At 37.2% G+C, this 14,424-nt stretch overlaps 1 protein-coding gene across 1 annotated transcript in view; it reads left to right on the plus strand.

Annotated features, from left to right (window-relative positions):
• The first annotated feature begins 7,516 nt into the window (after nucleotides 1-7,516).
• Nucleotides 7,517-14,424, plus strand: part of CD86 (CD86 molecule) — a 64,295-nt gene continuing 57,387 nt past the window's right edge. Inside the window, exon 1 of the mRNA XM_059391051.1 lies at nucleotides 7,517-7,641. Within this exon, the coding sequence (XP_059247034.1) occupies nucleotides 7,628-7,641 (14 nt within the window). The 5' untranslated portion in view covers nucleotides 7,517-7,627. The remainder of the gene's footprint in view (nucleotides 7,642-14,424) is intronic.

Genomic DNA, 14,424 nt, shown 5'->3' on the forward strand with positions numbered 1-14,424 from the left:
CCTCCGAAGTTTAGAGAGCTATGAAGAGAGCTGTTCCCACCCTTACAACAAGAAAATGCTGGACAAACTGCAAAACTAACAGATTCTTGAATCCTTAGGAGAATTGCTATCACAGGGCAAAAATATAACCCAAAATTGGGGAGAGACAACTCCTTTATAGAAAAACAAAATCAGAGTATTTGATTATCAGTAACAAGAATAACTGGAAAACTGTAATCAATTTCTAAAGGTTGAGTGTGGGCCAGTGTGATACAGTGAAGCAAGCCCTTCTTGAAGGGTTTTTCTGTGAGACCCTCACCAGGAGCACTGAAGAAAATGGAAAGAAAATTGAAGAAAACTCTGAGGACATTTTCCTTACAGGGATGGCTGGATGATGGGGACTAGAAATCATTGCCATAACTTGGCTCAAACCCAGCTCTATGTCTTTTATGAAACAAAAGGCTCAATCTGCAGGGATAATGGAAACAAAAACTGTATCCTTAGGGCACTGGTTGATGCCCATTGCCACTAGGGGGTGAGGTGAGGGGGTGGGGTAGGGAACAGGAGAATAAATGTTTAACCCTGGGATTAAGTCAAGGATAGGTTCTGGCCCAGCACTATGTCCGGTGAAAGGCAAGAACACCAGTGATGGCAAGAACACAGGTTCACAATGTCTTATGAAAACTGAAGCAATTAGAACATCGGAGAACTAAGTCTTTCCTAACTCTTCTCCCCATAACCACTCTAATAAACATTAAGTAAAACTAAGAATGGAATACAGCTAGAAGAGCTTCAAAAAACAGATTATTTTGGGCAAGCAATTTAAAGGGAAGACTCAGAGGAAAGCAGAAAGATGAAGCCAAGTGTAGAGCAGACATTGAAAGAAACACTCTGACAAACAGCCCACACAAGGTATCTCTAGAGAAATTTGAAAGCCTGTGGTACACTGAGGTTAACCATAGCAACACTGAACTTCCAGCCCAACTCAACTCCAGACAAATTTAACACCAATCCCCGAATCACTAAGAGCCTAGCAAAAGGAAAGACAGGCTTATCTCTGAGCATAAAGCATGTATACCTCAGTATCTATAATCTTATTTAACACATCTGGCTTTGAACAAAAAGTGACGAGGCTATTTTAGTTTGCTCAAGCTATCATAACAAAATACCACAGACCGGGTAATTTAAACAGCAGAAATGTATTTCCCAGCATTCTGAAGGCTGACAAGTCCAAGATCAGGGTGCCAGCATAGCTGGGTTCTGGTAAGAATTCTTTGTGGGTTTTAGATAAGTGCCTTCTGAAGGTATGTTCAGATGGTGGAGACAGAAAAAGGACAAAGTTCCCAGTATCTCCTCTTATATGAACACTAATCCCATCATGAAATCCCCAACCCAATGACCTCATCTAAACCTAATTACCTGTCAAAGGCCTCATCTCCAAATACCATCACACTCAGAGAGCCTCAACATATGAATTTGGGGGAGGAACAATTCAATCTATAGCAGAGGAATACAAAATGGCAAGAAAAATCAAAATCTGCAGAGACAAAATAATCATCAGAACCAGACTCAAGGCACCTAGGTGGCTCAGTCAGTTAAGCATCTGCCTTCAACTCAGGTCATGATCTCAGGGTCCTGGGATCAAGTCCTACATGGGTCTCCCTGTTCGGCAGGGAGACTGCTTCTCCCTCTGCCCTTCCCCCTACTTGTGCTTGCTCTCTGTCAAACAAGTAAATAAAAACCTTTTTTTTTTTTAATATAATTTTTTATTTTTGATAAACATATATTTTTATCCCCAGGGGTACAGGTCTGTGAATCACCAGGTTTACACACTTCACAGCACTCACCAAATCACATACCCTCCCCAATGTCCATAATCCCACCCCCTTCTCCCAAACCCCCTCCCCCCAGCAACCCTCAGTTTGTTTTGTGAGATTAAGAGTCACTTATGGTTTGTCTCCCTCCCAATCCCATCTTCTTTCATTTATTCTTCTCATACCCACTATAAAAACCTTTTTTAAAAAAACCTAAAAAAAAAACCAGACACAAATATGACATATGTTGAAACTATCTTACAGGACAACATGCAGGATCAGACAGATAATTTTAGCAGAGAAATGTAAACTATAAACAAAAAAGAGTCAAATGGAGATGCTAGAAATAAAAAAAAAGTAGTAATAGAGATGGAAAATGCCTTAAACAGACCCATAAGTAGACCACACAGCAAATAAATAATGCAACCTGAAAATAGGTCAATAAAAATCATATAAACTGATAAGCAAGAGGAAAAAACTAGAATGGGGGGAAAATAAACAGAACAGAGCAGCCAAGACCTGAAGGAAAATATCGAACATTATAATATACATGTAATTAGAATCTCAGAAAGATCAGAGAATAAGTATGGGATAGAAGAAATATTTGAAGAAATAATGACTATGAATTTTCTAAAATTAATGCCATACCTCAAACCACAGATCTAAGAAGCTCAGAAAACAACATGAAGGATAAATACCAAAAACAAAACAAGAGAAACTGAAGCAAACCCCATTCTTAGACATATTGTATTGTATTAGTTTCCTAAGGCTACCATAACAAAATATTATAGACTGGGTGTCTATAACAACCAAAATTTATTTCTCAAAGTTCTGAATGCTGTGAGTTCAAGATTCAGGTGCTGGCAGTGTTAGTTTTTTCTGAGGCATCTCCTTTTGGCTTTCCTAAACCCCTCGCCGTAACCACTCTAATAAACTGTATGCTGTTTGCTGTACCTTCACATCGATCGTCCCTCTGTCTGTGGATGTCACCCATGGTGTCTTATTTTGTATCCCAACTTCCTTTTCTTATGAGGATACCAGTCAGATTGGATTAGGAGCCACCATATTGGCCTCCTTTTTACTTAATCACCCCTTTAAAGACCATATCTCCAAATACGGTCTCATTTTGAGGTACTTGGTGTTAGGACTTCAACATTTGAATTTTGGAGGGACACAATTCAGTCTATACCAAAATCAAACCGCTGGAAACCAAAACCAAAGGAAAATCTTGAAAATACACAGAGGGGGAAAAAAAAATCTGCTGAAGAAAAAGGATAAGAATGACAGTGGACTTTTTATCCCAGAAACTATGCAAGTAAGAAGACAGTGGAATGACATATTTAAAGTGCTAAAAGAAAAACTATAATAGGCTTTGAAATTGGGAAGAATGACGCTTCCATCTTTGTTTTTCTCTCTCAAGATGGCTTTGACTATTCAGCCTTTTGTGGTTCCATACAAATTTTAAGATTTCAGTGAGAACTGGCATCTTTATATTATTCTTGATCTTAGGGAAAAAGCTTTAAGCTTTTTACTGTTGAGCATGATATTAGCTATGGGCTTGTTGTAGATGGTCTTTATTATGTTGAGGTACATTTATTCTATACCAATTTGTCAAGAGTTTGGTTTTTTTTTAATCAATAAAGGGTGTTAAATTTTGTCAAATGCTTTTTCTGAATTTCTATTAAGATGATTATAGGATATTTACCCTTCATTCTGTTAATGTGGTATATCATGCTTATTGATTTGCATATGTTGTATCATCCTCAAAACCCAGGGGTAAATTCCACCTGTTCATTGTGTATGGTCTTTTTAATGTACTACTGAAGTCAGTTTGCTAGTATTTTGTTAAGAGTTTTTGCATCTGTGTTCGTTAGGAGTAACAGTCTGTCATTTTCTTTTTTATTATAGTGCCCTTACCTAGCTTTGTAATGAGAGAGTAAAGCTGGCCTTGTAAAGTGAGTTTGGCATTGTTCCCCACTCTTCAATTTTTTGGAAGAGTTTAAGGAGGATTGGCATTATTCCTTTTTAAATGTTTGGTAGAATTCACCTGTGGAGCCATCAGGTCCTGGGCATTTTCTTGGTTGTAGTTTTTGATTACTGCTTCCATCTCCTTAGTCATTACTGGTCTCTTCAGATTTTCTGTTCTTCGTGATTCAGTTTTGGTAGGCTATATGTTTCTAGGATTTTAATCCACTTCTTCTAAGTTATCCAATTTGTTGCTGTATATATTTTTTGACAATTCTATTTATTCTTTTTAAAAAATATTTTATTTGTTTATTTGACAGAGTGCTACAGAGAGAGCACAAGTAAGCAGAATGGCAGGGAGAGGGGGAGAGAGAGAAGCAGGCTCTCTGCTGAGTAGGGAGCCCAATGTGGGGCTTGATTCCAGGACCCTGGAATCATGACCCGAGCCGAAGGCAGCTGCTTAACCAACTGAGCCACCCGGGCGCCCCTATTTATTAATTTTTAATTGAAGGACTGTTGACACACAATGTTACTTTAGTTTCAGGTGTACAACATAGTGATTTGAGAAGTTTATATGTTACTCTATGCTTACCAGAAGTATAGCTACCAACTGTCACCATACAACACTGTAATAATACCATTAAATATGTTCCTTACCCTGTACCTTTTATTTCTGTGAATTATTCATTCCATAACTAGAGGCCTGTATCTTCTACTCTCCTTTACCCATTTTACCTAATCCTCCACTACCCTCTCATCTGGAAACTATCAATTTTTTCTCTGTATTTATGGGCCTGTTTCTGCTTTTTGTTTGTTTATTCATTTGTTTTATTTTTTAGATTCTGCCTATAAGTGAAAGCATATATTATTCATCTTTCTAGTCTGACTTATTTCACTTAGCATAATACCTGCTAGGCCTATTCATGTTACATGTCACAAATCAGAAGATCTCATCTTTTTTTAATGGCTGAGTAATATTCTACTGGGCATATATTTTGTATTTTTTTTTAGTCCATTCACCTATGGATGGACACTTGGGTTGGTTCCATATCTTGGCTATAATAAATAATGCTGCAATAAACATAGGGAAGCAAGTATCTTTTCAAATTAATATTTTCCTTTTTTAAAAATAAATACCCAGTAGCAGAATTACTGGATTATATAGTATTTCTATTTTTAATTTTTTGAGGGACCTCCATACTGGTTTCCACAAGGGCCACACCAATTTACATTCCTGCCAATAGTACACAGGAGTTCTTTTTCTCTACATCCTCGCCAACACTTTTTATTTCTTGTCTTTTTGATTCTAATCATTCTGACAGATGGAAGGTGGTATCTCATTGTGGTTTTGATTTGCATTCCCTTGATGATTAGTGATATTGAGCTCCTTTTCATGTGCCTATCTTTTTTTTTTTTTTTTTAAAGATTTTTATTTATTTATTTGACAGAGAGAGATCACAAGTAGGCAGAGAGGCAGGCAGAGAGAAGGAGGAAGCAGGCTCCCTGCTGAGCAGAGAGCCCCATGTGGGACTCGATCCCAGGGCCCTGAGATCATGACCTGAGCCGAAGGCAGCGGCTTAACCCACTGAGCCACCCAGGCGCCCCTCATGTGCCTATCTTATGGACACACAATTGTTTATCATATTCTCTTAACCATCTTTTGTATTTCTGTGGTATCATTGTAATGTCTTCTCTTTCATTTATAGTTTTATTGATTTGAGTCTTTTCTCCTTTGTTCTTAATCTAGTTAAAGGTTTGTCTATCTTGTTAAAGGTTTGTCTTTTTAAAGCCAACTATTAGGGTGCCTGGGTGGCTCAGTGGATAAACCACTTCCTGCTCCACAGGGGGTCTCTCTTTTCCTCTTTCCCTCCCTCTGCTGATGCGTGCTCTCTCATTCTCTTGCTCTCTCCCTCTCTCTCTGAAATAAATAAATAAAATCTTAAAAAGAAAAAACCCAACTATTAGTTTTGATGATCTTTTCTATTGTCTTTGTAGTCTCTATTTCATTTATTTCTGCTTTAATTTTTATTATTTCCTTCCTTCTGCTAACTTTTGGGTTAGTTTGTTCTTTTTCTAGGCTCTTGCAGTGCAAAGTTAAATTGTTTATTTGAGATCTTACTATTTTCTCAATGTAGGCACTTACTTTTATGAACTTCCCTGTTAGAACTGCTTTTGCTACATCCCGCAAGTTTTCATAATTTTTGTTTTCATTTTTGTCTGCCTCAAGATTTTTTTTTATTTTCCTTTTGATTTCTTTAATTCATTGGTCACTTCACTTTAAATTTTTGTTAATTTTTGTTAATTTTTTTTATTTCTTCAAAGAACCAACTTTGGGTTTCATTGATTTTCTCTATTGTTTTTCTATTCTGTATTTCAGTTATCTCTGTTTCAAGTTTTACAGTTTCCTTCCTTCTGGTATCTTTGTGTTTAGTTTCTTCTTTTTCTAGTTCCTTAAGTTATAAAGTTAAGTTGTTGATTTGAGATCTTTCCTTCTTCTTCTTTTTTTTTTTTTTTTTTTTGAGATCTTTCTTCATTTTTAAAATAAGTGTTTACATCTATAAATTTCCACTTTGGCATTTGCTTTCACTGTGCCCTTTTTTCTCCTCCTCCATTTTTCTCCTTTTTGCAGCCAGGAAATCAAGACAATAGCTTCTGTATCCTTATACTTTCAACCTTAATTCATTTCTTACTATTCTAAAACATATCTTCAAGTAATTTATTTAGGAAGGTTATCTTTGTAGTGGTATTTTTCTTATTCTGTCTGCTTGGTAATGTATTTCTATTGACCTTCCCTTCATACTTAATTGGCATCTTCTCTAGGTAAAGAATCCTACCTCAAAACTCTATTGATAAAAAAAAAAACCAAAAAAACAAAAAAACAACTCTACTGATATTGTTCTGTGCCTTTTTGATATTAGGGCTGAGTATGAGGTCAAGATGGTTTTTTCTTTCTCTGTAGTCATCCAGCTTTTTTGTTTTGCTTTTAGCTTTCAATGTCTTTGTAATTTAAAATGCTCATAATGATTTATCTGGAGGAAAATCCATTTTCTTAAAGTTTTTTCAACAATCTGAATCCTTTAAATTCCTTCATAGTGTTCCTTTCAGTTCATATTCATCAAGAAATTTCTTTTCTTCTGAAAATAGTTTCTGCTTGATGAATTTTATGTTTCTCTCTCAAGTGCATCTCTTAATATTAGGATATGCTCTTTTTTTTTTTTTTTCCCCAGGCCTCTATTTCAGGAAACTTCTCTTGGACCAATTTAATCTTTGCTTCAAGTAAAAATGAAATAATAAAAGCAGTAGTTTTTGTTTACCTTCCTTAGTTGTGCAGCTCTCACAAGACTTTGCCACCAAAGTTCAGTGAGATCTCTATCATCTCTGTGGTGGAAATCAGTAGGAAGAGGCTACTCATCCCAACCCACATCCATAATAAATCATACTTTTTATTGTCTTACTAAAACTGTAGAATATTCTTTATTTTATTTATAAATACAGAGATTTTCTTTCTTTTTAATTATTTTATTTTCTAGATTTTTTGAGGGAATTTCAAGAGGGGGAATTTTAGTCAGTCTCATCTTAATGTCAGGTCTGGAACTCAAGCCACTGAATTATGTTTAGAAATATATTTAGATGTAGGTCAGTGAATTCAAATGCAAGGAAATGGTTAAATTTCTTCCACAAGTATTGGCAAAATCTGTAGAAAAAAAGAGGAACAGCCTTTATTAAAGAAAGTTACAGGATATACAGTCATCGGGAGGAAGGCTTTCACAGGCGTGGAGGGGGTTGCTCCTCCTTCCACTGTAGCACAGACTAGTACAGACAGAGAAGAATCATTCCCAGACCTTAGCGCAACAGCTGACACAGCTAAGATGTATCTCAGATGGTGAGTGAGCATTCTTATTATTCTTTGACGGGCAATTTAGAGTTAAGTTACCTCAGGGGTGCCTGGGTGGCTCAGTCAGTTAAGCATCCGCCTTGGGCTCCCATCATGATCCTGGAGTCCAGGGATCCAGCCCCAAATCGAGCCCCACATCTGTCTCCCTATTCGGCGGGCAGTCTACTTCTCCCTCTGCCTCTCACTTCACTCTTGGTGCTCTCTCTCAAAAAATATAATCTTAAAAACAAAAAGGAGTTAAGTTACCTCAGCAGCAGGCTGAGGTTGAGGATGGTACTCTGTTTTCTGTCCTTCCTGCTCAAGAATGCTAATTTGTATTAAGGGCATATTTATGCCCTTAATTTAGATGAAGTCCTGGAAGCCATTCTCCCCTTCCGAGATCATCCACTCTAGGTTGATCCTGTAGGTCCAAGGAAGGGGATCTTTTAAAGAAATTTCTACTGAAGACATGTTTCACTGCCACTCAAATTTAAGAATTACTTGTGTTGCAGAGAAAGCTTACTGGTTTGGGTTTTTTTAAAGTAATTAATTTTGATTTTGTAAATTTACTTTTTGAATAACTTTTTCTTTAAGATTATATTTATTTATTTGACAGAGAGAAAGAGTGAGAGGGGGAACACAAGCAGGGGAGTCGGAGAGGGAGAAGCAATGCTTCCCGCGGAGGAGGGAGCCAGATGTGGGGCTCCATTCTAGGACCCTGGGATCATGACCGGAAGGCAGATGCTTAAAAACTGAAACATGACTGAAACACGCAGGCTTCTCTGTTTTTCGAATAATTTAGATGTTGCAGTTGTTGATTTTAAGAGTCAGAAATTTAAATGTCTGCATAAGCATTACAAAGTCTAGAGAGTAAATTTTGGATATACCAAGGCCATTTTGGCCCCGGAGGCAGAAGAATGAGTTAGAGAAGGTAGAAGAGAAGCCAAGGCAAAGGAAGAGGAAAAAGAGGAGCAAGAAGAAAATGCAGAAGCCAGAAAATGAGTCACAAACAGGCCATGGGAGATTCTGAGCAGGATGAGGTAGTAGAAAAAAGTAAAGTAATAATTCATTTAGCTCCCCAGTATTGAACATACATGATGTATTGTATACTTTACGTATGATATGTCATTGGATTTTAATGTTCACAATGACTTAGACAGATAATATCTGTTTTATAGATAACTTAAAGAGCCTAAATAACTTGCTAGGATCACACTGCTCATATAGGAGTGAAACTAAAATCTTTTTTGCTGCTTTGCTCTGTGCCACAAGTTTTCCTCACGTGTGGCACACGCCCAAGGCTGTGACTTACTGGAAGCGGTCACATCCACCCTCCAGTGGAACCAGTTATTATTTATTATTGTTCTTTGAAAATCTAAGTAGCCCTCATTTACTCAGTGCTTACTGGTTCCAGAAAAAGCTTTGCTGATTTTATTTCAGAAGATTAGAATTTAGTTTCTAAGTAGAGTCTTTTTTCTTGCAGTAGAATTTTGATATAATACACATGTATGAAAAAAATTCAGAATTTATCCTTTTTGTGAAAATAGAGCAGTGATACCACTTGATTGCTATGTGCTATGCTAACGCTGCCTGCAGACATCTATAGAACCACAGGCCACTGTCTCTACTGTTCTTGTTAAGATTCACTGTTTCACAATGCCTGAAAATTGATAATGAACAGAAAATTTTAAAATATAAATGACCAATAAATAATGTGGAAACTCATCAGAAATAAAAGAAATGCTAACTAAAACAGTGAAATATTATTTTTCTTTATCAAAATGGCAGGTTTCTTTTTAAAAAGTAACTAACATGCAAGGAAGAAGCCTACATGTTTCTAAGGAGGGAGGAACATTTATACCCTTATTACCTGCTTACGGTAATGTAATCTTTCTGGACAAAAATTTGGTGATATAAATAAAAAACCCTTAAAATGTAAATGCCCTTTAACCAAGAAGTTCAAATTTAGGAAATTTATTATAAACACATAATCATAGGGACACCTGGGTGGCTCAGCCAGTTAAGCATCTGCCTTCGCTCAGGTCATGATCCCAAGGTCCGGGGATTGAGTCCCACATCCACCTCCTTGCTCAGTGGGGAGCCTGCTTCTCCCTCTGCCTGCAGCCACCCATGCTCATGCTCTCTCTCTTTCACTCACTTGCTCTTTCTTTCTGACAAATAAATAAAATTTTTAAAAAAGACATAATTATATATGTTTGTAAAAGTTTAGTGACATAAATATTTTTCTTATTGTTTCTAATAGTGAAAATCTAAGAAACAACTGAAATATCTTAAAATAGATAATTGGTTAATTATGGGATATCCATAACAGAATACCATGAACCATTAAAAATTCTATTGTAGAACAATTTTAAATGTGTTTAACTAAAGAAAAAAAAAAGCAGAATTTACAGTGCTACTACTTTTATACATGATGCCTGTATGTTCACAGTGTTAATCAGAAGTACAGATGTTTTCTACTTTGTGCTTTTGAACTTGGATCACATCTGCAGGCAGAAAAATAAAAATAGATAATTTAAAAAATAAATCAATACTTGGCTTCTCTCAGAAAAGCAGACGGCTGTCCAGTACTATGTGATCACTCATAATTTGTGGAATTCCATTTTTAGGGTTTTGGCCTTTTGTGTTTAACTTTTTTCTCACTTGACTCCTCTTCAAAATATACTCACAAGATCCTGATTTTCATAGAATGTTCTATGTGGAAAGACCAGAGTGCTTACTTCTGCAGTTTATAGCTGTGATGGCATGGGTCTAGAGTGAGTTGTATATTGGAAGGAAGGCCAGGGCAGTGGTTAAGGGGCCATGCTTTGGAACCAGAATGCTGGGGCTTGAATCCTACCTTCCCCTGCTTTCTGGCTGTGTGATCCTGGACCAGTTGCTTAAAAATTGTGATCCTCAGTTTCTTACCTGTACCGTGGGGATAAATGTGGTAAGTCATAAGTGGTTGTAAGCGATAACCCATGTAAGGTGCTTAGAGTCTTGCTCTGATAAGTACTTAGTAATTATTACTAGTTGTTTTTATTATGGTTACTATTAGGATTAAGAAATAGAGGGGAAGTGTTTCATCCAAGATTACACAATTACTCAATGGCAATGCTAGAACTAGAATTCAGGAAGGTTTTCTTCAACAAAAGTGTGCAGTACCCTCTGGGCCTGTTAAGACAGGCTGGGCTTCCAGTGAAACTGACTTGAAATAGACAGAGCCCAAGGACAAGGCCAGCCACTTCCAAGGAATGACTCTGATCCCAATGGGAAGACAAATACTAGAAAGGAGGGTGAAGCTAGGAAAACAGGGAGTCAAATTTAGGTGCAGGGGGGAAGGCAGGAGCAGAGATGGTGCAGAAGAGAAGAGATGGCTCAGAGATCTGCTGGGGCTTTTATAGACCTCCAGCTCTGGGTTTCATGGTGGATCAACATGGTTTAAAGACCCAAGGTCTGGGTGATTAAATAGACAGATGGGGGGGGCTGCAAGTATAGCTATGAGAGGGTGCCTGACAGCTAGTAATAACAGAGGATGAGGTGGAAACTAGGAGGGACTAGACCAAGGAGACCCAGAGCCCAGGTATCCAGCAGTGGTTATCTCAAAATTACAGCCTAAGTTTGAAGAATGATAAATAGCAAAAATATGCTAATATTTGCTTTAAAAAATTCCTCTGACAGCCGAGCACAGAACTGATTCAGGTGATAAGGAGATCATTCAGGAAATTATCGGCATAATCTAAGGAGAGTTGTTGAGGATATGAAACCAGGGCAGTTATGGTAGGACCAGAGAGAAAAAGATGCTATTTAGAAGATGTTTAAGCACAAGAATTGACAGGATTTGGTTTCTGAAAGATGTGGAGCTTGGAAGGAGAGATCTAAGTACACAGTGGCATCCTTCATAAAATGAGGGATATAGGAAGTGGATGGAGTTTGAGCCAGGGAGAAGAGATGACTGAAGGTGAGTTCATTTTTGAACATGCTGAATTTGAGATCTTGTGAGCAACTGGATGGTGATGCCCAAGTAGACAAGTGACTATACAGGTGCAAAGCTCAAAAAAGAGGTACAGGTTGAAACAGATATTAACAGTATTCATCATAAGTACAGCTGAATGCTGAAATTCTCATTGTGGGTGAGATCACTGGGCAGAGAAGATGAAAGAGTGAGAAGAAGCCAAGGATGGAACCTGGAAAACCTTGACATTTAAGGAAGAGATGAGGATGAAGAGTCCACAATAGACATCACAGAATGACTACAGAGATTGAAGCAAAGCAGGAAAAAAGTGATGTCATAGAAACCAAGGGAGGAGATAGATGCAAGCAAAAACAGGACATCCCCAGGGAAAAGCAAACTGTATTTACCAAACTTCTACATGGAACACATGAGCTACAATAGAAAAAAATCAATCTAATGACTAAATGTTAATGATTGAATTGTGTTCCCTTAGAACTGATATGTTGAAGTCTTAACCCCAGTACCCCAGAATGTGACCATATTTGAAAATAAGGTCTTCACAGTAATAAAAAAGTCAAAATGGGGTCGTGAGGGTGCCCTAATCTAAGATGATAGGTGTGCTGATGAAGAAGAGAAAATTTAGACAGAGAAACATGCATAGAGAGAAGACCATGTGAAGAGACATGGAGAAGAAGGCCATTCACAAGCTAAGGAGAGAGGCCTAGAATAGATCCATCCTTCACAACCCTCAGAAGTATCCAGCACTGCTGACACCTTCATTTAGGACTTCTGGCTTCCAGAACTGTGAGACAATAAACTTGTGTTGTTTAAGCCACAGTTAGTGGTACTTTGTTGCCACAATCCTAGCAAACTAATTCACTTGGTGAGTGTGCATAATACATTGGTTGAGAAGAGTGCATATGGCTAGATAAAGAAACTGGGTGTATAAGGAGGGAGGGAAGATAAAGGATTATGTTACCTAAGCTAAGAGAAGGAAATATTTCACAAAGCAGAGGGTAGCCACAGTGTCAAAGTCTGCAGAAAGGTGAAGTAGGAGAATGACTGAAAATATCAGTCCCGAGGCCTTTGGTGACCTTTGCAGAGATCTCCCAGCTAAGTAGAAGGAGTAAATCATAGAGCTGGGAATACAGGGACAGCACATGGACCACTCCTGTAAACGTTTGGCCATGAGAGGAGACCTCCTCTCTGGACCAAACACCTCCGCTGTTTGTAACAGCCACATGGAAACAACCTAGAGTCCAGTCAGTCAGACCTGGAGTTTTCCTTCTTCTACTTTAATTGCTAAACACAGGGAGTGGAAAGCAGATACTTTTCCCCACCAAACTGGTTTGAGAAGGCTTTCAGGAAGAAAAGGATTTTTGCAGCTATTATTTTACAAATTAGATTTTTAGTACTGACACAGATTCCATTCTATTTTGTAAAGCTGTAAGCAAGTCGTTATTTGAGACTTCTCAGAGCTGAAGACTGCAGTGAATCTGGTGATATAAAAAAGAAACACAAGCAGAATTTTGGGGCTCACTCATAATTTAAACAGAACAATATAGTAGATTTGGAATAAAGAAATATTAGGGGTGCCTGGGTGGCTCGGTGGGTTAAGGCCTCTGCCTTCGGCTCAGGTCATGATCCCAGGGTCCTGGGATCGAGCCCCGCATCAGGCTGTCTGCTCCGTGGATAGCCTGCTTCCTCCTCTCTCTCTTTCTGCCTGCCTCTCTGCCTACTTGTGATCTGTCTGTCAAATAAATAAATAAATAAAATCTTTAAGAAATATTAAAGCAGTCTCTTAGAAAGTTCTGAAGTCAAAATGAGTCTAAAATTTGCTTTCTATAGTCTCAGTTCTATATTTTCTATCTAATATCACAGCTTATACTATCTAATATCACAGCTCTATATTATAGGGGATCAAATTAATCTGATTTGACTGTACTGAAAGATCTAATAAAAATAATAAGGAATTAATAGTTAAGTAAACCAATTAGTCAATATCAGCCAGGAGCTAACCATGGGATAAAATCTGAAAAATACCCAAAAGATAAATCTAAATCATCACCCTCATGTTGCAACTATTTTCAACTAGAAAACAATACCAAGAAAACAATAAATCTTTATCAAGAACCTGATTGTTTTAAGGAACTGTAAAATACGGGGAAAAAATAGCCAACAGGTAATCTTTATAGTGTAATTAGGAAGAGAGAGCAACAATTACAAAATGACAAAAGCATGGAACACTATATCAAAAACTAACAATGTACCGTATGGTGACTAACATAACATAATTAAAATAAAATGACAAAAGCAATCTAATGCAATTAATAATTAAGCCATTTTAAAGAATACATATAAATGACAAAAAAATGATCCTCTTTGCTAGGTATTAAAGAAATGCCGATTCAAGCTCCAGTGAGATGTTTTCATTTATCATATTAAACAGTAAACAGATGAATAATCCAATTTGATATTAGGCAAGAGATATACAAAGATATTTTCTCAAAGAGGATATTCAGATGACAAATTCAAATTCAATCATGAAAAGATTTTTAACATCATTTAGCCATTATGAGAATGAAAATTAAACCCACAGTGAGATATCAATATACATCTATTAGGATTGATAAAAAAATAATGGAAACATCAAATGCTTGCAGAATGCAGAGAAACTGGATCATTCATATTTTGCTGTTGAGAGTGTAAAATTGTATAGCCACTCTGGAAAACAGTTTGATGGTTTCTTATAAAACTAAACATACACTTACTATATGACCCAGCAGTTGCAGTCTTGGGTATTTATCCAGAGAAATAAAAAAACCTATGTTCATACA

Source organism: Mustela nigripes, chromosome 2 (genome assembly GCF_022355385.1).
Source record: "Mustela nigripes isolate SB6536 chromosome 2, MUSNIG.SB6536, whole genome shotgun sequence".
Lineage (NCBI taxonomy): Eukaryota > Metazoa > Chordata > Mammalia > Carnivora > Mustelidae > Mustela > Mustela nigripes.